The sequence below is a fragment of the Xenopus tropicalis genome, chromosome 8 (assembly GCF_000004195.4).
Source record: "Xenopus tropicalis strain Nigerian chromosome 8, UCB_Xtro_10.0, whole genome shotgun sequence".
NCBI classification, from domain to species: domain Eukaryota; kingdom Metazoa; phylum Chordata; class Amphibia; order Anura; family Pipidae; genus Xenopus; species Xenopus tropicalis.
Genome location: NC_030684.2, coordinates 1,222,025 through 1,247,189, shown reverse-complemented (window position 1 = coordinate 1,247,189; position 25,165 = coordinate 1,222,025). Strand labels below are relative to the sequence as shown.

Here is a 25,165-nt window from a genome sequence, read left to right as displayed (position 1 = left end):
CTGGGAATGCCAGGGGGGCTGTAAGGTGCCACAGACAGTCACTATTTATTGGGCTGGGGGGCTGTTTGTGCCTCTGGGTACTGGGAATGCCAGGGGGGCTGTAAGGTGCCACAGACAGTCACTATTTATTGGGCTGGGGGGGGGGCTGTTTGTGCCTCTGGGTACTGGGAATGCCAGGGGGGCTGTAAGGTGCCACAGACAGTCACTATTTATTGGGCTGGGGGGGCTGTTTGTGGCTCTGGGTACTGGGAATGCCAGGGGGGCTGTAAGGTGCCACAGACAGTCACTATTTATTGGGCTGGGGGGGGGGGCTGTTTGTGCCTCTGGGTACTGGGAATGCCAGGGGGGCTGTAAGGTGCCACAGACAGTCACTATTTATTGGGCTGGGGGGGCTGTTTGTGCCTCTGGGTACTGGGAATGCCAGGGGGGCTGTAAGGTGCCACAGACAGTCACTATTTATTGGGGCTGGGGGGGGGGGCTGTTTGTGCCTCTGGGTACTGGGAATGCCAGGGGGGCTGTAAGGTGCCACAGACAGTCACTATTTATTGGGCTGGGGGGGGGCTGTTTGTGCCTCTGGGTACTGGGAATGCCAGGGGGGCTGTAAGGTGCCACAGACAGTCACTATTTATTGGGCTGGGGGGGCTGTTTGTGCCTCTGGGTACTGGGAATGCCAGGGGGGGGCTGTAAGGTGCCACAGACAGTCACTATTTATTGGGCTGGGGGGGGCTGTTTGTGCCTCTGGGTACTGGGAATGCCAGGGGGGCTGTACGGTGCCACAGACAGTTACTATTTATTGGGCTGGGGGGGGGGGGCTGTTTGAGCCTCTGGGTACTGGGAATGCCAGGGGGGCTGTAAGGTGCCACAGACAGTCACTATTTATTGGGCTGGGGGGGGGCTGTTTGTGCCTCTGGGTACTGGGAATGCCAGGGGGGCTGTAAGGTGCCACAGACAGTCACTATTTATTGGGCTGGGGGGGGGGCTGTTTGTGCCTCTGGGTACTGGGAATGCCGGGGGGGCTGTAAGGTGCCACAGACAGTCACTATTTATTGGGCTGGGGGGGGGGGCTGTTTGTGCCTCTGGGTACTGGGAATGCCAGGGGGGCTGTAAGGTGCCACAGACAGTCACTATTTATTGGGCTGGGGGGGGGGGGCTGTTTGTGCCTCTGGGTACTGGGAATGCCAGGGGGGCTGTAAGGTGCCACAGACAGTCACTATTTATTGGGCTGGCTGGGGGGCTGTTTGTGCCTCTGGGTACTGGGAATGCCGGGGGGGCTGTAAGGTGCCACAGACAGACACTATTTATTGGGCTGGGGGGGGGCTGTTTGTGCCTCTGGGTACTGGGAATGCCAGGGGGCTGTAAGGTGCCACAGACAGTCACTATTTATTGGGCTGGCTGGGGGGCTGTTTGTGCCTCTGGGTACTGGGAATGCCAGGGGGCTGTAAGGTGCCACAGACAGTCACTATTTATTGGGCTGGCTGGGGGGGCTGTTTGTGCCTCTGGGTACTGGGAATGCCAGGGGGCTGTAAGGTGCCACAGACAGTCACTATTTATTGGGCTGGGGGGGGCTGTTTGTGCCTCTGGGTACTGGGAATGCCGGGGGGGCTGTAAGGTGCCACAGACAGTCACTATTTATTGGGCTGGGGGGGGGGGGCTGTTTGTGTCTCTGGGTACTGGGAATGCCGGGGGGGCTGTAAGGTGCCACAGACAGTCACTATTTATTGGGCTGGGGGGGGGGGCTGTTTGTGCCTCTGGGTACTGGGAATGCCAGGGGGGCTGTAAGGTGCCACAGACAGTCACTATTTATTGGGCTGGGGGGGGGCTGTTTGTGCCTCTGGGTACTGGGAATGCCAGGGGGGCTGTAAGGTGCCACAGACAGTCACTATTTATTGGGCTGGCTGGGGGGGCTGTTTGTGCCTCTGGGTACTGGGAATGCCAGGGGGGCTGTAAGGTGCCACAGACAGTCACTATTTATTGGGCTGGGGGGGGCTGTTTGTGCCTCTGGGTACTGGGAATGCCAGGGGGGGCTGTAAGGTGCCACAGACAGTCACTATTTATTGGGCTGGGGGGGCTGTTTGTGCCTCTGGGTACTGGGAATGCCGGGGGGGCTGTAAGGTGCCACAGACAGTCACTATTTATTGGGCTGGGGGGGGGCTGTTTGTGCCTCTGGGTACTGGGAATGCCAGGGGGGCTGTAAGGTGCCACAGACAGTCACTATTTATTGGGCTGGGGGGGGGCTGTTTGTGCCTCTGGGTACTGGGAATGCCGGGGGGGCTGTAAGGTGCCACAGACAGTCACTATTTATTGGGCTGGGGGGGGGGGCTGTTTGTGCCTCTGGGTACTGGGAATGCCAGGGGGGCTGTAAGGTGCCACAGACAGTCACTATTTATTGGGCTGGCTGGGGGGGCTGTTTGTGCCTCTGGGTACTGGGAATGCCGGGGGGGGCTGTAAGGTGCCACAGACAGACACTATTTATTGGGCTGGGGGGGCTGTTTGTGCCTCTGGGTACTGGGAATGCCAGGGGGGCTGTAAGGTGCCACAGACAGACACTATTTATTGGGCTGGGGGGGCTGTTTGTGCCTCTGGGTACTGGGAATGCCAGGGGGGCTGTAAGGTGCCACAGACAGTCACTATTTATTGGGCTGGGGGGGCTGTTTGTGCCTCTGGGTACTGGGAATGCCGGGGGGGCTGTAAGGTGCCACAGACAGTCACTATTTATTGGGCTGGGGGGGGGCTGTTTGTGCCTCTGGGTACTGGGAATGCCAGGGGGCTGTAAGGTGCCACAGACAGTCACTATTTATTGGGCTGGGGGGCTGTTTGTGCCTCTGGGTACTGGGAATGCCGGGGGGGGCTGTAAGGTGCCACAGACAGTCACTATTTATTGGGCTGGGGGGGGGGGCTGTTTGTGCCTCTGGGTACTGGGAATGCCAGGGGGGCTGTAAGGTGCCACAGACAGTCACTATTTATTGGGCTGGGGGGGCTGTTTGTGCCTCTGGGTACTGGGAATGCCAGGGGGGCTGTAAGGTGCCACAGACAGTCACTATTTATTGGGCTGGCTGGGGGGGCTGTTTGTGCCTCTGGGTACTGGGAATGCCGGGGGGGCTGTAAGGTGCCACAGACAGACACTATTTATTGGGCTGGGGGGGGCTGTTTGTGGCCTCTGGGTACTGGGAATGCCAGGGGGGCTGTAAGGTGCCACAGACAGACACTATTTATTGGGCTGGGGGGGGCTGTTTGTGCCTCTGGGTACTGGGAATGCCAGGGGGGCTGTAAGGTGCCACAGACAGTCACTATTTATTGGGCTGGGGGGGCTGTTTGTGCCTCTGGGTACTGGGAATGCCGGGGGGGCTGTAAGGTGCCACAGACAGTCACTATTTATTGGGCTGGGGGGGCTGTTTGTGCCTCTGGGTACTGGGAATGCCGGGGGGGCTGTAAGGTGCCACAGACAGACACTTTTTATTGGGCTGGGGGGGGCTGTTTGTGCCTCTGGGTACTGGGAATGCCGGGGGGGCTGTAAGGTGCCACAGACAGTCACTATTTATTGGGCTGGGGGGGCTGTTTGTGCCTCTGGGTACTGGGAATGCCAGGGGGGCTGTAAGGTGCCACAGACAGTCACTATTTATTGGGCTGGGGGGGGGCTGTTTGTGCCTCTGGGTACTGGGAATGCCAGGGGGCTGTAAGGTGCCACAGACAGTCACTATTTATTGGGCTGGGGGGGGGCTGTTTGTGCCTCTGGGTACTGGGAATGCCAGGGGGGCTGTAAGGTGCCACAGACAGTCACTATTTATTGGGCTGGCTGGGGGGGCTGTTTGTGCCTCTGGGTACTGGGAATGCCGGGGGGGCTGTAAGGTGCCACAGACAGTCACTATTTATTGGGCTGGGGGGGGCTGTTTGTGCCTCTGGGTACTGGGAATGCCAGGGGGGCTGTAAGGTGCCACAGACAGACACTATTTATTGGGCTGGGGGGGGCTGTTTGTGCCTCTGGGTACTGGGAATGCCAGGGGGGCTGTAAGGTGCCACAGACAGACACTATTTATTGGGCTGGGGGGGCTGTTTGTGCCTCTGGGTACTGGGAATGCCAGGGGGGCTGTAAGGTGCCACAGACAGACACTATTTATTGGGCTGGGGGGGGCTGTTTGTGCCTCTGGGTACTGGGAATGCCAGGGGGGCTGTAAGGTGCCACAGACAGTCACTATTTATTGGGCTGGGGGGGGCTGTTTGTGCCTCTGGGTACTGGGAATGCCGGGGGGGCTGTAAGGTGCCACAGACAGTCACTATTTATTGGGCTGGGGGGGGGCTGTTTGTGCCTCTGGGTACTGGGAATGCCAGGGGGGCTGTAAGGTGCCACAGACAGTCACTATTTATTGGGCTGGGGGGGCTGTTTGTGCCTCTGGGTACTGGGAATGCCAGGGGGGCTGTAAGGTGCCACAGACAGTCACTATTTATTGGGCTGGCTGGGGGGGCTGTTTTGTGCCTCTGGGTACTGGGAATGCCGGGGGGGCTGTAAGGTGCCACAGACAGACACTATTTATTGGGCTGGGGGGGGCTGTTTGTGCCTCTGGGTACTGGGAATGCCAGGGGGGCTGTAAGGTGCCACAGACAGACACTATTTATTGGGCTGGGGGGGGCTGTTTGTGCCTCTGGGTACTGGGAATGCCAGGGGGGCTGTAAGGTGCCACAGACAGTCACTATTTATTGGGCTGGGGGGCTGTTTGTGCCTCTGGGTACTGGGAATGCCGGGGGGGCTGTAAGGTGCCACAGACAGTCACTATTTATTGGGCTGGGGGGGCTGTTTGTGCCTCTGGGTACTGGGAATGCCGGGGGGGCTGTAAGGTGCCACAGACAGACACTTTTTATTGGGCTGGGGGGGGCTGTTTGTGCCTCTGGGTACTGGGAATGCCGGGGGGGCTGTAAGGTGCCACAGACAGTCACTATTTATTGGGCTGGGGGGGCTGTTTGTGCCTCTGGGTACTGGGAATGCCAGGGGGGCTGTAAGGTGCCACAGACAGTCACTATTTATTGGGCTGGGGGGGGGCTGTTTGTGCCTCTGGGTACTGGGAATGCCAGGGGGCTGTAAGGTGCCACAGACAGTCACTATTTATTGGGCTGGGGGGGGGGCTGTTTGTGCCTCTGGGTACTGGGAATGCCAGGGGGGCTGTAAGGTGCCACAGACAGTCACTATTTATTGGGCGGGGGGGGTGCTGTTTGTGCCTCTGGGTACTGGGAATGCCGGGGGGGCTGTAAGGTGCCACAGACAGTCACTATTTATTGGGCTGGGGGGGGGGGGCTGTTTGTGCCTCTGGGTACTGGGAATGCCAGGGGGGCTGTAAGGTGCCACAGACAGTCACTATTTATTGGGCTGGGGGGCTGTTTGTGCCTCTGGGTACTGGGAATGCCGGGGGGGCTGTAAGGTGCCACAGACAGTCACTATTTATTGGGCTGGGGGGGCTGTTTGTGCCTCTGGGTACTGGGAATGCCAGGGGGGCTGTAAGGTGCCACAGACAGTCACTATTTATTGGGCTGGGGGGGGGGCTGTTTGTGCCTCCGGGTACTGGGAATGCCGGGGGGGGCTGTACGGTGCCACAGTCACTATTTATTGGGCTGGGGGGGCTGTTTGTGCCTCTGGGTACTGGGAATGCCAGGGGGGCTGTAAGGTGCCACAGACAGTCACTATTTATTGGGCTGGGGGGGGCTGTTTGTGCCTCTGGGTACTGGGAATGCCAGGGGGGGCTGTAAGGTGCCACAGACAGTCACTATTTATTGGGCTGGGGGGGGCTGTTTGTGCCTCTGGGTACTGGGAATGCCAGGGGGGGGCTGTAAGGTGCCACAGACAGTCACTATTTATTGGGCTGGGGGGGCTGTTTGTGCCTCTGGGTACTGGGAATGCCAGGGGGACTGTAAGGTGCCACAGACAGTCACTATTTATTGGGCTGGGGGGGGGGCTGTTTGTGCCTCTGGGTACTGGGAATGCCGGGGGGGCTGTAAGGTGCCACAGACAGTCACTATTTATTGGGCTGGGGGGGCTGTTTGTGCCTCTGGGTACTGGGAATGCCAGGGGGGCTGTAAGGTGCCACAGACAGTCACTATTTATTGGGCTGGGGGGGCTGTTTGTGCCTCTGGGTACTGGGAATGCCAGGGGGGCTGTAAGGTGCCACAGACAGTCACTATTTATTGGGCTGGGGGGGCTGTTTGTGCCTCTGGGTACTGGGAATGCCAGGGGGGCTGTAAGGTGCCACAGACAGTCACTATTTATTGGGCTGGGGGGGCTGTTTGTGCCTCTGGGTACTGGGAATGCCAGGGGGGCTGTAAGGTGCCACAGACAGTCACTATTTATTGGGCTGGGGGGGGGCTGTTTGTGCCTCTGGGTACTGGGAATGCCAGGGGGGCTGTAAGGTGCCACAGACAGTCACTATTTATTGGGCTGGGGGGGGCTGTTTGTGCCTCTGGGTACTGGGAATGCCAGGGGGGCTGTAAGGTGCCACTGGGGGGGTATGTTTGGGCCTCTGGACCTCTATATCCCTGACTGCCCCTCCCACCTATATCCCTGTTGTAGGGCCCCTGTGAGCCAGAAATCTCTAATCTACCCCCCCCCCCCCGCCCCCCGGGAAAATACAGAATATAAGGAATATTGACAATAGAGTATTTGCCATAAAGTGGGCGGGCAATGGGTATAATGATATCACAAAGGCGCCCCCTGGGGGCAATGGAAGACTCCAGACTGAGATTTAATGGAACAGTTTATTATTGGGTGGGAAGGTTCAAATCCGACCTATAGCAGATCCCACTGAGTGGGGCGGAGCCTTTATTTGCATTGTATAAAGGGCAAGTAAACTGGGCCGGTACCGGGGCCGCTGGTTCTGACGATTTCCCGGTGCCCAAATCAGCCGAACGAGAAGCACTTTCTCATAGAGAGTCACAAGACAGAGCTTCTGTTTGGCTGCTGTGAGCCCAGAGAGGCGGGGCCTATGGCTGATGAACCAATCACGGAGAAGATACCTGCTGGCACAATGCCCCAAACATTAAACCTCCCAGACTGGCAGCTAAAGCCAAGTGCCCCGGGGTGAGACTGCCCCCCTGTGGGGGTGTGGGGGGGACATGCAGCGACCCTGCCCCCAAAATCAGCCGAACGAGAAGCACTTTCTTGGCTTGGAACAAGGGAGCGCTCTGGTTTGGCCAATCAGGGGAAGGAGAGGTTTCCAGGTGCCCTAATGCCCCAATGCCCCAATGCCCTAATGCCCCTCAGAGGTAATTCCTGAGCACTCAGCAACCGAACTAGAGAGCACTTACTCACAGCTGCAATGAGACAGGGCTCCAGTTAGGCCGACGTGTGACCCCAGGGCAAGTGGGTAGGTATCCGGGCAGGGCATGTGGGTAGGTATCCGGGCAGGGCATGTGGGTAGGTATCCGGGCAGGGCATGTGGGTAGGTATCCGGGCAGGGCACGTGGGCACAGTATGCGGGCAGGGCACGTGGGTAGGTATCCGGGCAGGGCATGTGGGTAGGTATCCGGGCAGGGCATGTGGGTAGGTATCCGGGCAGGGCACGTGGGCACAGTATGCGGGCAGGGCACGTGGGTAGGTATCCGGGCAGGGCACGTGGGCACAGTATGCGGGCAGGGCACGTGAGTAGGTATCCGGGTAGGGCAGAGTGTGCCGTGTTTGCCCCCTGGCTACGCAGCCGCTGGATAGTTTGCCGACACAATAACCAAACTAGAAAGCACTTACTCCCAGTTGATAGCAAGAGAGGGCCCCAGTCTGGCTAGTGTGCCAACAATGAGTCCGGCTAGTGTGCCAACAATGAGTCCGGCTAGTGTGCCAACAATGAGTCCGGCTAGTGTGCCAACAATGAGTCCGGCTAGTGTGCCAACAATGAGTCCGGCTAGTGTGCCAACTAGTAGGGCCCCAGTCCGGCTAGCATACCAACTAGTAGGGCCCCAGTCTGGCTAGCATACCAACTAGTAGGGCCCCAGTCTGGCTAGCATACCAACTAGTAGGGCCCCAGTCTGGCTAGCATACCAACTAGTAGGGCCCCAGTCCGGCTAGCATACCAACTAGTAGGGCCCCAGTCTGGCTAGCATACCAACTAGTAGGGCCCCAGTCCGGCTAGCATACCAACTAGTAGGGCCCCAGTCTGGCTAGCATACCAACTAGTAGGGCCCCAGTCTGGCTAGCATACCAACTAGTAGGGCCCCAGTCTGGCTAGTAGGGCCCCAGTCTGGCTAGTAGGGCCCCAGTCTGGCTAGCATACCAACTAGTAGGGCCCCAGTCTGGCTAGCATACCAACTAGTAGGGCCCCAGTCTGGCTAGTAGGGCCCCAGTCTGGCTAGTAGGGCCCCAGTCTGGCTAGTAGGGCCCCAGTCTGGCTAGCATACCAACTAGTAGGGCCCCAGTGTCTGCACCAAACCAGACCCCTCCATCTCCCTCGCTGAAAGTCAGGCTGTTAGACAGGGGCAATAAGGAGGGTGGGAAAGGGGCAGGGGGGCAGAGGGGAATGGAGGGAAGGGTGAGCTGAGAGGCTCAGGTAATGGCAGAGTCCCCCCAGTTAAATGACTCCCCCCCAAACCTTCCTCCCACCCTGTTAAATGGCTCCCCCAAACACTGCCTCCCCAATTAAATGACCCCCCCAAACCTATCCCCTCAGTAAAATGACCCCCCCAAACCTGACTCCCTCAAACCTTCCTCCCCCCCCAGTTAAATGGCCCCCCAACCTGCCTCCCCAATTAAATGACTCCCCCAACCCTGCCTCCCCCCCAGTTAAATGGCCCCCCAATCCTGCCTCCCCCCAGTTAAATGGCCCCCCAATCCTGCCTCCCCCCAGTTAAATGGCCCCCCCAATCCTGCCTCCCCCCAGTTAAATGGCCCCCCCAATCCTGCCTCCCCCCAGTTAAATGGCCCCCCAATCCTGCCTCCCCCCCAGTTAAATGGTCCCCCAATCCTGCCTCCCCCCCAGTTAAATGGCCCCCAATCCTGCCTCCCCCCAGTTAAATGGCCCCCCAATCCTGCCTCCCCCCCAGTTAAATGGCCCCCCCAATCCTGCCTCCCCCCAGTTAAATGGCCCCCAATCCTGCCTCCCCCCCAGTTAAATGGCCCCCCCAATCCTGCCTCCCCCCAGTTAAATGGCTCGCCCAATCCTGCCTCCCCCCCAGTTAAATGGCTCGCCCAATCCCTGCAGGGGGATCAAAAGCAACACATATGTTGGGGCCAAGAGTTACAGACATTTACTGCAAGGAGAGAGAGAGAATGGGGGGCAGAATTTGGCTGCTGGGGGGCAAAAGGGAAGGAAACCAGTGACTGGGAGCAAGAAGGGCAGGGGCATCTATAGAACAAACGGGGCACCAGGAGGTGCACTTGGGGGTAAATAGGAACAGATTGGCAGCTTAGAGCTAAGGAAATACAACATAGATACCCCGGGGGCAGGAACGTAAAGGACTGAAGGCAAATCCCAGAATATTCCTGCCCCCCCTTCCCCCCCCCCCCCCACAGCCACTCAAATTGGCCGGCACAGTGGCCCAAACAAGAAAGCACTTTTCCCAAATCACATGCACAGAGAAAGTGCCCTGTTTAGGGATCTGTACCTGCCCCTGGGGCAACTCAACAGTGCCAATATGTACATGTATATACAGTCATGTGTACAATAAGCTGTACCCCCATACTGTACCCCCATACTAAACACTATGGCACCCCCTACCCATATGTATAAATACAAATATACAGAGAAGGAATGTTCTGGGCACACAATAAGCTGTACCCCCATACTGTACTGTCTAAGGGAAACACTATGGCGCCCCCTACCCATATGTATAAATACAAATATACAGAGAAGGAATGTTCTGGGCACACAATAAGCTGTACCCCCATACTGTATTGTCTAAGGGAAACACTATGGCACCCCCTACCCATATGTATAAATACAAATATACAGAGAAGGAATGTTCTGGGCACACAATAAGCTGTACCCTCATACTGTACTGTCTAAGGGAAACACTATGGCACCCCCTACCCATATGTATAAATACAAATATACAGAGACGGAATGTTCTGGGCACACAATAAGCTGTACCCCCATACTGTACTGTCTAAGGGAAACACTATGGCACCCCCTACCCATATGTATAAATACAAATATACAGAGAAGGAATGTTCTGGGCACACAATAAGCTGTACCCTCATACTGTACTGTCTAAGGGAAACACTATGGCACCCCCTACCCATATGTATAAATACAAATATACAGAGAAGGAATGCTCTGGGCACACAATAAGCTGTACCCCCATACTGTACTGTCTAAGGGAAACACTATGGCACCCCCTACCCATATGTATAAATACAAATATACAGAGAGGGAATGTTCTGGGCACACAATAAGCTGTACCCCCATACTGTACTGTCTAAGGGAAACACTATGGCACCCCCTACCCATATGTATAAATACAAATATACAGAGAAGGAATGTTCTGGGCACACAATAAGCTGTACCCCCATACTGTACTGTCTAAGGGAAACACTATGGCACCCCCTACCCATATGTATAAATACAAATATACAGAGAGGGAATGTTCTGGGCACACAATAAGCTGTACCCCCATAATGTACTGTCTAAGGGAAACACTATGGCACCCCCTACCCATATGTATAAATACAAATATACAGAGAAGGAATGTTCTGGGCACACAATAAGCTGTACCCCCATACTGTACTGTCTAAGGGAAACACTATGGCACCCCCTACCCATATGTATAAATACAAATATACAGAGAAGGAATGTTCTGGGCACACAATAAGCTGTACCCCCCATACTGTACTGTCTAAGGGAAACACTATGGCACCCCCTACCCATATGTATAAATACAAATATACAGAGAGGGAATGTTCTGGGCACACAATAAGCTGTACCCCCATACTGTACTGTCTAAGGGAAACACTATGGCACCCCCTACCCATATGTATAAATACAAATATACAGAGAGGGAATGTTCTGGGCACACAATAAGCTGTACCCCCATACTGTACTGTCTAAGGGAAACACTATGGCACCCCCTACCCATATGTATAAATACAAATATACAGAGAGGGAATGTTCTGGGCACACAATAAGCTGTACCCCCATACTGTACTGTCTAAGGGAAACACTATGGCACCCCCTACCCATATGTATAAATACAAATATACAGAGAAGGAATGTTCTGGGCACACAATAAGCTGTACCCCCATACTGTACTGTCTAAGGGAAACACTATGGCACCCCCTACCCATATGTATAAATACAAATATACAGAGAGGGAATGTTCTGGGCACACAATAAGCTGTACCCCCATACTGTACTGTCTAAGGGAAACACTATGGCACCCCCTACCCATATGTATAAATACAAATATACAGAGAAGGAATGTTCTGGGCACACAATAAGCTGTACCCCCATACTGTACTGTCTAAGGGAACCCCCTACCCATTAATAGAATTACAAATACACAGGGAAGGAATGCTGTGGGCACATACTGTACAATAAAACATTAGGTAGAAGAGCGGTAGATCTAATGGTGAGTAACCAGCTGATCAATAATAAAGGCCTGATGAACAGAAACACAGAGAGAATAGTTGCCCCCTCCCCCCCATCTTACCTGAAGTGGTCTCCATATCACTCAATTTGGCCTCCATCTTCTTATAACCCCCAGACTCCACCTTACAAATGAGCAACCAATCAAGGTCATGGGCCAAAGGTTGACTGTTTAGCATATCAGTGTCGGCCTATTGTGTAACCAGGCTGTGGGGCAGAGGGGGGCAGATTAAAGAGCCAAATGTTGAATTAAAATGGAGATTTCCATCTATTCATGTGGGAAACTCGCATTCCAAAGAGCCCCCGACAGACAATGGGGCAGTTTACCCCCTGAATGGTCTGTTATCTGCTCACTAATGAACTTATCCGGAGCCTGAGGGGCCCAGGGCGTCTCAGTATTAGGGGTCTCACATGCATTGAAGGCATGGGCATCTCCCCCCCCACAAAAAAATGGAGGGTATGGCATGGTCTGGGCAGTTGTGGCCCTACTGGTCAGCCATTGGCATGTCACTGTCCCCCATGTTGCCTATAATGAACCAGTTGCAGAGTTTCTATTAAATAATAATAATAATAGTAGGCAGGGGGTGCCCAGAGCATGTCTGTAGGCGCCAGTTGCCTACAATGAACCAGTTGCAGAGTTTCTATTAAATATAATAGTAGGCAGGGGGTGCCCAGAGCATGTTTGTATGCGCCAGTTGCCTACAATGAACCAGTTGCAGAGTTTCTATTAAATATAATTGTAGGCAGGGGGGGCCCAGAGCATGTCTGTAGGCACCAGTTGCCTATAATGAACCAGTTGCAGAGTTTCTATTAAATATAATAGTAGGCAGGGGGTGCCCAGAGCATGTTTGTAGGCGCCAGTTGCCTACAATAAACCAGTTGCAGAGTTTCTATTAAATATAATTGTAGGCAGGGGGTGCCCAGAGCATGTCTGTAGGTGCCAGTTACCTATAATGAACCAGTTGTAGAGTTTCTATTAAATATTATAGTGGGCAGGGGGTGCCCAGAGCATGTCTGTAGGCGCCAGTTGCCTATAATAAACCAGTTGCAGAGTTTCTATTAAATATAATAGTAGGCAGGGGGGGCCCAGAGCATGTCTGTAGGCGCCAGTTGCCTACAATGAACCAGTTGCAGAGTTTCTATTAAATATAATTGTAGGCAGGGGGGCCCAGAGCATGTCTGTAGGCACCAGTTGCCTATAATGAACCAGTTGCAGAGTTTCTATTAAATATAATAGTAGGCGGGGGGTGCCCAGAGCATGTTTGTAGGCGCCAGTTGCCTACAATGAACCAGTTGCAGAGTTTCTATTAAATATAATAGTGGGCAGGGAGTGCCCAGAGCATGTCTGTAGGCGCCAGTTGCCTACAATGAACCAGTTGCAGAGTTTCTATTAAATATAATTGTAGGCAGGGGGGCCCAGAGCATGTCTGTAGGCGCCAGTTGCCTATAATGAACCAGTTGCAGAGTTTCTATTAAATATAATCGTAGGCGGGGGGTGCCCAGAGCATTTTTGTAGGCGCCAGTTGCCTACAATGAACCAGTTGCAGAGTTTCTATTAAATATAATTGTAGGCAGGGGGGGCCCAGAGCATGTCTGTAGGCACCAGTTGCCTATAATGAACCAGTTGCAGAGTTTCTATTAAATATAATAGTAGGCAGGGGGTGCCCAGAGCATGTTTGTAGGCGCCAGTTGCCTACAATGAACCAGTTGCAGAGTTTTTATTAAATATAATTGTAGGCAGGGGGTGCCCAGAGCATGTCTGTAGGTGCCAGTTACCTATAATGAACCAGTTGTAGAGTTTCTATTAAATATTATAGTGGGCAGGGGGTGCCCAGAGCATGTCTTCAGGCGCCAGTTGCCTATAATAAACCAGTTGCAGAGTTTCTATTAAATATAATAGTAGGCGGGGGGTGCCCAGAGCATGTTTGTAGGTGCCAGTTGCCTACAATGAACCAGTTGCAGAGTTTCTATTAAATATAATTGTAGGCAGGGGGGGCCCAGAGCATGTCTGTAGGCACCAGTTGCCTATAATGAACCAGTTGCAGAGTTTCTATTAAATATAATAGTAGGCAGGGGGTGCCCAGAGCATGTTTGTAGGCGCCAGTTGCCTACAATGAACCAGTTGCAGAGTTTCTATTAAATATAATTGTAGGCAGGGGGTGCCCAGAGCATGTCTGTAGGTGCCAGTTACCTATAATGAACCAGTTGTAGAGTTTCTATTAAATATTATAGTGGGCAGGGGGTGCCCAGAGCATGTCTGTAGGCGCCAGTTGCCTATAATGAACCAGTTGCAGAGTTTCTATTAAATAAAATAGTGGGCATGGGGTGCCCAGAGCATGTCTGTAGGCGCCAATTACCTATAATGAACCAGTTGCAGAGTTTCTATTAAATAAAATAGTGGGCATGGGGTGCCCAGAGCATGTCTGTAGGCGCCAGTTGCCTATAATGAACCAGTTGCAGAGTTTCTATTAAATATAATTGTAGGCAGGGGAGGCCCAGAGCATGTCTGTAGGCGCCAATTGCCTATAAAGAACCAATTGCAAAGTTTCTATTAAATATAATAGTAGGCAGGGGGTGCCCAGAGCATGTCTGTAGGCGCCAGTTGCCTACAATGAACCAGTTGCAGAGTTTCTATTAAATATAATTGTAGGCAGGGGGGCCCAGAGCATGTCTGTAGGCACCAGTTGCCTATAATGAACCAGTTGCAGAGTTTCTATTAAATATAATAGTAGGCGGGGGGTGCCCAGAGCATGTTTGTAGGCGCCAGTTGCCTACAGTGAACCAGTTGCAGAGTTTCTATTAAATATAATTGTAGGCAGGGGGGGGCCAGAGCATGTCTGTAGGCGCCAGTTGCCTATAATTAACCAGTTGCAGAGTTTCTATTAAATATAATAGTGGGCAGGGGGGGGGGCCCAGAGCATGTTTGTAGGCGCCAGTTGCCTACAATGAACCAGTTGCAGAGTTTCTATTAAATATAATTGTAGGCAGGGGGGGCCCAGAGCATGTCTGTAGGCACCAGTTGCCTATAATGAACCAGTTGCAGAGTTTCTATTAAATATAATAGTAGGCAGGGGGTGCCCAGAGCATGTTTGTAGGCGCCAGTTGCCTACAATGAACCAGTTGCAGAGTTTCTATTAAATATAATTGTAGGCAGGGGGGGCCCAGAGCATGTCTGTAGATGCCAGTTACCTATAATGAACCAGTTGTAGAGTTTCTATTAAATATTATAGTGGGCAGGGGGTGCCCAGAGCATGTCTGTAGGCGCCAGTTGCCTATAATGAACCAGTTGCAGAGTTTCTATTAAATAAAATAGTGGGCATGGGGTGCCCAGAGCATGTCTGTAGGCGCCAATTACCTATAATGAACCAGTTGCAGAGTTTCTATTAAATAAAATAGTGGGCATGGGGTGCCCAGAGCATGTCTGTAGGTGCCAGTTGCCTATAATGAACCAGTTGCAGAGTTTCTATTAAATATAATAGTAGGCAGGGGAGGCCCAGAGCATGTCTGTAGGCGCCAATTGCCTATAAAGAACCAATTGCAAAGTTTCTATTAAATATAATAGTAGGCAGGGGGTGCCCAGAGCATGTCTGTAGGTGCCAGTTGCCTATAATGAACCAGTTGCAGAGTTTCTATTAAATATAATAGTAGTTGAATTGTAACCCCCCTGCATCAAAAGAATGTTTATAAGCCCTGCCCGACTCATGAATACAATTAGGCCCGACTCATGAATACAATTAGGCCCGACTCATGAATACAATTAGGCCCGACTCATGAATACAATTAGGCCCGACTCATGAATACAATTATGCGAGGGGGGGGCATGAAGGTGAGTGGATAATGGGGCTGGGGGGGCAATACAAGCACAGGCCTACGGAGTGATAGATTTAGTAATTGCCTTTATATTTCTTATTTGCAAGGATAAGTGGGGGTTGTCTGCCCCCATCCCTGTAACATGAAGCCTGTGGTGCCCAATGTGTGGGGCTGCCGTTGCCCCCCGGGGGGGTGGAGTAGAGGCAGCTAAGCATGAAGGCTAATAAAGGGGACAATTAAGCCCATTTGCTCTTCCAAATACAACTAAAAGTTAAATTTAAAGGTCAAGTTAGAATGTGATTTTGAAAGAATTTCCCAATTATAAGCTAAGGGGGCTCTGACCAAGGGCTGAGGCTGAGGGGCCCAACTACTTCCCATAGAGACCACTGAGGGGCCCAACTACTGGGCTTCCCATAGAGACCACTGAGGGGCCCAACTACTGGGCTTCCCATAGAGACCACTGAGGGGCCCAACTACTGGGCTTCCCATAGAGACCACTGAGGGGCCCAACTACTGGGCTTCCCATAGAGAGCACTGAGGGGCCCAACTACTGGGCTTCCCATAGAGACCACTGAGGGGCCCAACTACTGGGCTTCCCATAGAGTGCACTGAGGGGCCCAACTACTGGGCTTCCCATAGAGAGCACTGAGGGGCCCAACTACTGGGCTTCCCATAGAGAGCACTGAGGGGCCCAACTACTGGGCTTCCCATAGAGACCACTGAGGGGCCCAACTACTGGGCTTCCCATAGAGACCACTGAGGGGCCCAACTACTGGGCTTCCCATAGAGACCACTGAGGGGCCCAACTACTGGGCTTCCCATAGAGAGCACTGAGGGGCCCAACTACTGGGCTTCCCATAGAGAGCACTGAGGGGCCCAACTACTGGGCTTCCCATAGAGACCACTGAGGGGCCCAACTACTGGGCTTCCCATAGAGACCACTGAGGGGCCCAACTACTGGGCTTCCCATAGAGACCACTGAGGGGCCCAACTACTGGGCTTCCCATAGAGACCACTGAGGGGCCCAACTACTGGGCTTCCCATAGAGACCACTGAGGGGCCCAACTACTGGGCTTCCCATAGAGAGCACTGAGGGGCCCAACTACTGGGCTTCCCATAGAGACCACTGAGGGGCCCAACTACTGGGCTTTCCATAGAGAGCACTGAGGGGCCAAACTACTGGGCTTCCCATAGAGGTTGCCCCCATGCCCCTGTGTTGGGCAATAGAGAGACACTGAACTGAATGGCAAGGTCAGGGGGGGGATGAGGGGGTTGGGGGGGGTGGTCTTGGCCTCTGGGATTCTTTCTCTCCACATGATTTACACTCCTTTGTTCTACCCCGCGGGGGGTACTTTATCTCACTGATATTCAGATTGGAGGGGTGGGGGGGTAGGAAGCAGCACAGGCTCATTAGCACCCATATCTCAAATGCAACGGCCCTGCCCCCAGATCCTGTCCCCTGGAATGCGGCCCCGCCCACTGCCCAAAAGCATCTTATTGTAATTGCCCCACTGATCGTCAGCTTCTTGAACCACTTCAGCTTTCTTTGGCTGATTCCATTGGAACCTCCATATTGTTCCTTGTAGATAAGCTAGTGGGTCACAGTATGGGGGTACAGCTCGCTCTGTGTATGTTGGGGGGCAGGAGTATATTAAGATGAAGTCCAAGGCCAGGCCAGTAGCCATATTAGGGCTTTGGAGGCCACCACTTGGGGAACCTACACCAGAAAGTCAAGGCTTTGTCCCCCTGGGCACAGGGGACGAACTGCCAGGTCTCTCGTAGGGTTAAATAGCAATTGAGACGTGCACCATAGTGGGCACCATAGTGGGCACAGAGTGCTCCCCCCAAGGCCCAAACTGCAGCCCCCTGCAGGGAGTCGGTATCCATGGAGACGTCTCAGGCCCAGTTCTACATCATGTCCATCTGGCCATCCCATTAGCCAGGATAAGGGGCTTCATGGCCACCAGTGACTCCCCTGCCCCCCCTCACTGCTGGACCCCAATTTGTGGGGTAACTACTCACATGTATCTCCCAGACTGTAGGGTTCTGCACAATGGCCGCTGTCCTTGCCAATCAGGTTGGGCTACTTTGGGGAACCTGCTTGTAGTGATCCAATCATCTCTCCGGGTCACAGACAAACATATCTTTCCCAGACTCCTTTTACCCCTGGGGTGCCCCTGAATGGATCCAGTAGGGGGTCCAACTACAGGGCCACTCAATGGAATTTGCCACCCAGCCTGACCAATAGCTGCCCGAGCCCCAATCAGAATTTGTTTTTGGTTCTGTACAGGACTGCCAGTGCTTATTTATAGGCATTGAAGCTTCCAGTACCATCTGGTACCCCATCCGGCCCAGTGTGGCCCTTGCCTGCTCTTCTAGCCAGAGTGAGGGATCTATGGCCCAACCAGTTATTGGCCAAGGCCAGTTTGGCTTCTTGCATGGGCCAATAAGCTATGGACTCATCTCAGTGACAGAGATGCCGCCCTATTGGCCCATTTATGGCCACAGACTGTACCATCTACTGGGCAGAATATTCAGTGTGAGTGAATAAGAATAATACATTGGTTATACATTGCTCCGCCTATTGGGCTATTGGGCCAGTACTGGGCAGGACCGGATATGGAGTAGTTCTGTGCTGCCTGTGCTCCCTGTGTGGGCAGGGGGGGCACTTCCATTCCAGATTAGGGGCAGGAGAGGGTTAAACCTTGGCTCGCAGGCCTGGGGCTTTGGGTTCCTATCATTGTTATAATTGTTATAATAAGTGAATATAATAATGGGGGGCCCCGGGGGACCCCAGTCGCTAGAGGAAGCTCTTTATTAAACATGTTTACAGGGACAATCGGCGCCTCCCCCGGGGCCTCATTAACTGTCGCTGTTATGTTTCATCATAAGGAGGGGGGGCACACAGGGCCCAAATGGGCCCCCCCAGGGGCCCGAGCCGCACCGACGCTCTGCATTCACCAATCCATCCCATTGAGCCCAATGCCAACGCTGGTATATTCAATACTCGGCTTTGGGGGGGCATAGGGTCCAGCTCCCATGCTGAATAAGGGGGGGCTGGGATGAGAAGTATGGGGGTCCCCAAGCTGAATATCTAAAATACAGATTATTATAAGGGAATATGTGCCCAATGCCAACGCTTGTGGTATATTCAATACTTGGCTTTGGGGGGGCATAGGGTCCAGCTCCCATGCTGAATAAGGGGGGGCTGGGATGAGAAGTATGGGGGTCCCCAAGCTGAATATCTAAAATAGAGATTATTATTAGGGAATCTGTGCCCACTGCCATGTTCAGTGTAGGGTGGCACAAGGGGCAAGCAGATGGGCCAGTGGCACAAGTCCTGGCCCGGGGGCTTCCCTTGCTGCCCCCCCCTGTAATTACCCATAAGCAGCACTTCCTATCGTTGGGTGGGGAGACTTGACTGTCTCAGGGGGGCAAACAGATTGCTGTGTGCGGCCGAGCAAGGGTTGTGCCATTGGCATCACAGGTTGCCCAGTGGGTAGCCGGCCCTTTTTTATGCTTTTGGATGCACTTGGGCAGGAAAGGGTTAAAGGCCATGGGGGTCTGTGGAACTGTGGGCAATGACTTGGGTACCACAAGCCCAACAGGGTGAACCCTCATCGGTGCCCCCCATCCCTACTGCCCTGTGTTAGTGCCCCACACTTGCCCCTGTGTAGTCTCTCACAATCTGCCCTTTAAAGTCTTATTGCCCCCCCCATGACGTCAGACCTTCTCAGCAGGGTGGCAATTCCAGTAACGTAATGGTGCAAAACTACTGCTGATAGGTCGCTATTATTCGGATTTCCAATGCCAACCCCCCCCAAACCATGGTGCCTTTTGCCTCCTGGTAACACCCCCCCCCCCCCCCCAGGCTTTGGGCAGGACTCAATGCAAGAGGCGGGGGGGAGGTTCAATGCACATTGCTCTTTATTTTTGAAAACATATCCCCCCCAACTAGATATCCACCTAGATATCCACCTTCCCTACTGGGCTAGTGGGTGCCAAACTGGGCAAGTGAAATACACCCAGTGCCACCCCTACTGCAGCAGCTTCCAGGGGCCCCAAACCCCAATAAACCCCCCACAATAAGCCTGAAATGTCTGTGCTCTTGAAGCTTTGTAGCTAAGGCCTCCGGTGGCCAGGTTTGGTACTGCACTCTTGTAGCTTTGTAGCTAAGGCCTCCGGTGGCCAGGTTTGGTACTGCACTCTTGTAGCTTTGTAGCTAAGGCCTCCGGTGGCCAGGTGTAGTACTGCGCTCTTGTAGCTTTGTAGCTAAGGCCTCCGGTGGCCAGGTGTGGTACTGCACTCTTGTAGCTTTGTAGCTAAGGCCTCCGGTGGCCAGGTGTAGTACTGCGCTCTTGTAGCTTTGTAGCTAAGGCCTCCGGTGGCCAGGTGTGGTACTGCGCTCTTGTAGCTTTGTAGCTAAGGCCTCCGGTGGCCAGGTGTGGTACTGCGCTCTTGTAGCTAAGGCCTCCGGTGGCCAGGTGTGGTACTGCAGCCATGTTCCTATAGGCCTATAGGCCCCCTGGGGCAATTCACACTTCTATTATCATGCTGATTAAAGGGGCTGTTCACCTCTGAGTTAACTTTTAGTAGGATGTAGAGACAATTTGCAGTTGGTCTTCATTTTTTATTATTTGTAGTTTCTTAAATATTTCAATTTTTGTTGGTTTGAGTTTGGCGTTTCAGCAGCTGGTTGCTAGGGTCCAAAGTACCCTAGCAACCAGAGAGTGGTTTCAATAAGGGACAGGTATATGAATAGGGGAGGGGCCGAATAGAAAGATAAGGAATAAAAAGTAACAATAACAATAAAACTGGAGCCTCACAGAGCAATAGGGTTTGGCTGCCGGGGTCAGCGACCCCCATTTGAAAGATGGTGAATAAGAAGAAGGCAGATAACTCAAAAACTATAAAAAATAAATAATGAAGACCAATTGAAAAGAACTTAAAATTGGCCATTCTATAACATACTAAAAATCAATTTGGTATTGCAGGGAACAAGATGGACGGTTCTCTCCGGGACGTTGATACAATCAGCCAATCAGTGAGCGCCTTACAAGATTCTGCAGGAGTTCTCCTCGTCGCCCTCGGGTTCCTGCTTGGTTTCCAGGGTGACACTATCATACACGAGCCCCTTCCACACGCCTTTCTCCACCAGTTCTAGAGTTTCTCCATCAACCTTGGTCTTGCGGATGAAGGCCGTGAAGGGGACGGTGGCGTTCTCCATCTTGGACACCACCAACTCGGCCGTGACTTTGCTGCGCTCGGGGACCACCACCGTGACGCTCCTCTTCTCAACTATGGACCGGTGGGTGGTGGCCATCTTCTGGAAGCTGCCATTGTAGGTGATGGTGGCCTGGAAGGCTAGGAGAGAGAAGGTGGTGGAAGAGGTGGAACTGAGACCCCAAGTTCTCTCCCAGTGAGTGGTCTCGGCGGTCCGAGTCTCCCAACTGAGGGTGAAGCTGTGGGTTTGGGGGGCGTCCGTCTTATTGACAAAAGTCTCCTTCTTCAGGACGACGGGGCGGCAGTTTAGATTGGAGACGTCTCCAAGTTCTACCAACGAGATGTCAAAGGACGGAGGGTAGGAATCCCCCATCCCGGTGCGGAAGCGGCAGCAGTCCTCCATGCCGGGGCGGCTAGCCTCAATGTAGTCTCCATGGTGGCGGAAGTGGCGACACACAAAGAGCCCGTTGGACGCTTTGAGGATGACTCTCTCGCCGTCGTGAAACACTTCGAACTCGCAGAGGGCGTCCGGGGTGCACTTGTCCGTCTCTAAATAGGCCACTCCGGCGCTCTCCACGCAGCTCACGTACATGTCTCGGAAATCTCGCAGCAGGACTCGCCCGTTGGGCAGCAGCGAGAGGTGGAACTTGCTGGTCAGGTCTTTGCTCTCTCGGGCCACCACCCGGTACTTTGTCCCATTGGAGCAGGAACTCCAGAACATCTCATTGTCCGTCTGAAACGAGACGCCTTCCTCGGTGCTCAGATGCACCCCCAGGGGGCCCAGGCCTTTGGAGATACCCTAGAAAATATTGGGTGCAAGGTGAGTTTCCCACCAATTGTTTTGGCCATGGTTTGCCACCCAACCCGTGCCCGGCGTTGCCACCACCCATTGGGCTCACCCTTAGGGGGTCCCAGTAGACAACTTGAGACTGACTGCCTGATGGGTATTGTTGCCCAGGGTTCTAGGTAGCTTTGTGGCAGTTGGTGATGGGGCACAGTGACCCCGACACATTCAAGTTGGGGTTCCACCAAGTGAGGTTCCTTTAAGCTGGAATTGGGCCATTGGGTCAAGGTTCTTACCATTTGCGTCAGTGGCCGCTGCCCGGGTTACATTGGCTCCTGCAACAACACAAATATTGGATCATAAGCACCAGAAAGCTGATTGGCTGCACACAGAGACGTTCTGATTGGCTGATATATTGATAGAGGGGATACCGTGCCCCAAACAGGGACCTAATCTACTAAATCAGCCACCAAATGGTATCGCCCACCTCTGGTTCTGATCCGTGGCTCACTCTGCTGCTAGAGAGGAAAGTGGGGTCCCCCAGGGTCGGACTGAGGTGCTCAGGGCCCACCCCAGGAGCCCTCACTGAAAACCCACACCCCTGCCCCTCCCCCCAGGCGTATATATATGGGGGATAGGAAGATCAGGTCAAGGTGAATAGGGCCCATTGGGTTTTTTCCCAGTGTCCAGTGGGCCCAGTCTGACCCTGGTTTCCCTGATGCTCAGCACTAACATTAGGGCCCTTCAGGGGTGGGCCAAGCCCTGGGGCCCCTACATGTGGGTGTTTGATTGGGCACCTATGTTACCATAGAAACCCACGGGTCATTCCTTGGCCCAAAACCATTTCTGATAGGTGTGTGTGCCTCTGTGGGGCCAGGGGCCCCTGCTGCCCCTACCCCCCCCCGGGCCCCTGCTGCCCATACCCCCCACCCGGGTCCCTTCTGCCCGTACCCCCCACCCGGGCCCCTGCTGCCCGTACCCCCCACCCGGGCCCCTTCTGCCCGTACCCCCCACCCGGGTCCCTTCTGCCCGTACCCCCCACCCGGGTCCCTGCTGCCCGTACCCCCCACCCGGGCCCCTGCTGCCCGTACCCCCCACCCGGGCCCCTGCTGCCGTACCCCCACCCGGGCCCCTGCTGCCCCTACCCCCCACCCGGGCCCTGCTGCCCGTACCCCCCACCCGGGTCCCTGCTGCCCGTACCCCCCACCCGGGTCCCTGCTGCCCGTACCCCCCACCCGGGACCCTGCTGCCCGTACCCCCCACCCGGGACCCTGCTGCCCGTACCCCCCACCCGGGTCCCTGCTGCCCGTACCCCCACCCGGGACCCTGCTGCCCGTACCGCCCACCCGGGCCCCTGCTGCCCGTACCCCCCACCCGGGCCCCTGCTGCCGTACCCCCCACCCGGGCCCCTGCTGCCCGTACCGCCCACCCGGGCCCCTGCTGCCCGTACCCCCACCCGGGTCCCTGCTGCCCGTACCCCCCACCCGGGCCCCTGCTGCCCGTACCCCCCACCCGGGCCCCTGCTGCCCGTACCCCCCACCCGGGCCCCTGCTGCCCGTACCCCCCACCCGGGCCCCTGCTGCCCCTACCCCCCACCCTGGCCCCTGCTGCCCCTACCCCCCACCCTGGCCCCTGCTGCCCCTACCCCCCACCCTGGCCCCTGCTGCCCGTACCCCCCACCCGGGCCCCTGCTGCCCGTACCCCCCACCCGGGCCCCTGCTGCCCGTACCCCCCACCCGGGCCCCTGCTGCCCGTACCCCCCACCCGGGCCCCTGCTGTCCGTACCCCCCACCTGGGTCCCTGAGTGCACATATCTCAATAGCCAATGAGGGGCCTGCTGGGTTATTTCCCAGTGTCCCACCGGCCCAGGGGGGGGAAGCAATTCTATTGGGTTGATTTTGTGTTTAATGACTATTGGCCGATTCATAGTTATCCAAATTACAGAGAGATCCCTCATCTGGAAACCCCAGGCCCCAAGCATTCCGGATAATAGATCCTGTACCTATAGGGCAATGCAGCAGGGGCCCCTGGCCCCATAGAGGCACACACACAGCTATCAGAAATGGTTTGGGGCCAATTAATGACCCGTGGGTTCCTACGGTAACAGAACAGAAGTCTGCAGCAAACGCCTACACTGGTTTCCAGTTAGCCATGCAGGACAGGCACTCGGGGGTTAAAAGGGGTGGGGGAGGCAAGTCTAACTGCAGGGGGTTATAACATTCACATATATTTATACTGGGGGCCGGTAACCGGTGGCTTTGGGCCAGTAGCCGGGCAGCTTTGGTGCTTTCTGACTCCCAGCACCCTATTGTAACTTAGCCAGGAGGATTGTGGGACTTGTAGTTCTAAATGAAATAGAGCAGAAAGGTTGTGCAATGGGCTGATGTTGCCGTACCCCACAATCCCCCAGCCCCCCTTTCTCTGTGCCCCCCAAGCTGCACCCCCAAAACCCCAATTGCCCCAGGAACCTACCTGCCCAGACACCTCAGCCCAATAAGCACCGGCCTCCTACGTCCCGGATTCAATTAGCAATCATGTATTGGATCCTGTCCCTAACGAGCCAGCCAATGGGGGAGAGAAACAGACCCTGCAGGGCTGTATAGAAACCGCTTCAGCCCTGCAATCTGCACTTTTCATAAGCTTCCTGCCCCCTTCAGCCTATCAGGCTCAGGGAAAGTGTGCAACCACTCAGGGCAATAGTGTAATACTCAGGGTAATAGTCAGGGTAATAGTCAGGGCAATAGTCAGGGCAATAGTCAGGGTAATAGTCAAGGTAATAGTCAGGGTAATAGTCAGGGTAATAGTCAGGGCAATAGTCAGGGCAATAGTCAGGGTAATAGTCAGGGTAATAGTCAGGGCAATAGTCAGGGTAATAGTCAGAGTAATAGGGTAATACTTGGGGTAATCGGGTAAATAGGGTAATACTTGGGGTAATAGGGTAAAACTCAGGGCAATACTCAGGGCAATAGGGTAACACTCAGGGTAATACTCAGGGTAATAGGGTAACACTCAGGGTAATACTCAGGGTAATAGGGTAACACTCAGGGTAATACTCAGGGTAATAGGGTAACACTCAGGGTAATACTCAGGGTAATAGGGTAACACTCAGGGTAATACTCAGGGTAATAGGGTAACACTCAGGGTAATACTCAGGGTAATTCTCAGGGTAATAATCAAGGTAATAGGGTAATACTCAGGGTCACTTCTGCCCCCAAGAACTTGCAGCACTTGCTCTAATGCCCCCGCCTGAATGTACAACGCTGCCCTATATGGTGGGCACCAATTAAGCTCTTACACGTCCAGGGCAATTAGTCATCCTGCAGACTGCACCGGTTCTGCTGCAGCCATGTTACCTGTATCCCAATAAATTGCTCCTTGGTCGCTGTGTATGTGCCCTGTATAGGCCCCTGGTATTAAGGTTGGCAGCAGGGCACATACCCGCGGGCACGTTCACTTGCACTAGGCTTGTGTTGTATTCTTATCTTTTGCCCCACGCTGCAAGGAAAGAGTTAACTGATTTCATTCTGCCCTGTGGGTCGGCGCCAATGGGCACAGGGCTTCATTATGCCAGAATCATCCTCTGCTTGCCCAACCCAAACTGAAATGCCCAGGTACCAGCACTCACAGGTAACCCCATCTTTATATTACCCCCCAGCCCCACCCCACAGGGCAATTATAATAGAACCCTTTCCTACTATTCGGCCGTAATATCTAATGTCCCCACTAGGTGACAGCACCATCTATGCCCCTAATAGGGTAGGATGTTGGCACAGGATGGCAGGGGTTCCTTTGCACTACA

The 25,165-nt window shown here is 54.2% G+C and overlaps 1 protein-coding gene and 2 non-coding genes across 3 annotated transcripts; all 3 read right to left on the bottom strand.

The window, feature by feature from the left end:
• Positions 1-6,854: 6,854 nt before the first annotated feature.
• mir428b (microRNA mir-428b) lies at positions 6,855-6,949 on the bottom strand. The gene has a single exon (NR_129527.1). It is a non-coding gene; the product is annotated as a microRNA mir-428b (primary transcript).
• A 305-nt stretch (positions 6,950-7,254) lies between these two features.
• mir428a (microRNA mir-428a) lies at positions 7,255-7,325 on the bottom strand. Its single transcript, NR_049707.1, has one exon. It is a non-coding gene; the product is annotated as a microRNA mir-428a (primary transcript).
• Positions 7,326-20,116: 12,791 nt separating this feature from the next.
• Positions 20,117-23,943, bottom strand: LOC100488384. Its single transcript, XM_002943236.5, has 3 exons — positions 23,839-23,943; positions 21,663-21,701; positions 20,117-21,381 (listed from the first exon to the last, which is right to left on the bottom strand). The coding sequence occupies exons 2-3, from the start codon at positions 21,663-21,665 to the stop codon at positions 20,413-20,415; spliced, it is 972 nt and encodes a 323-aa protein (XP_002943282.1). The 5' UTR covers positions 21,666-21,701; positions 23,839-23,943; the 3' UTR covers positions 20,117-20,412.
• Between the last annotated feature and the right edge of the window lie 1,222 nt (positions 23,944-25,165).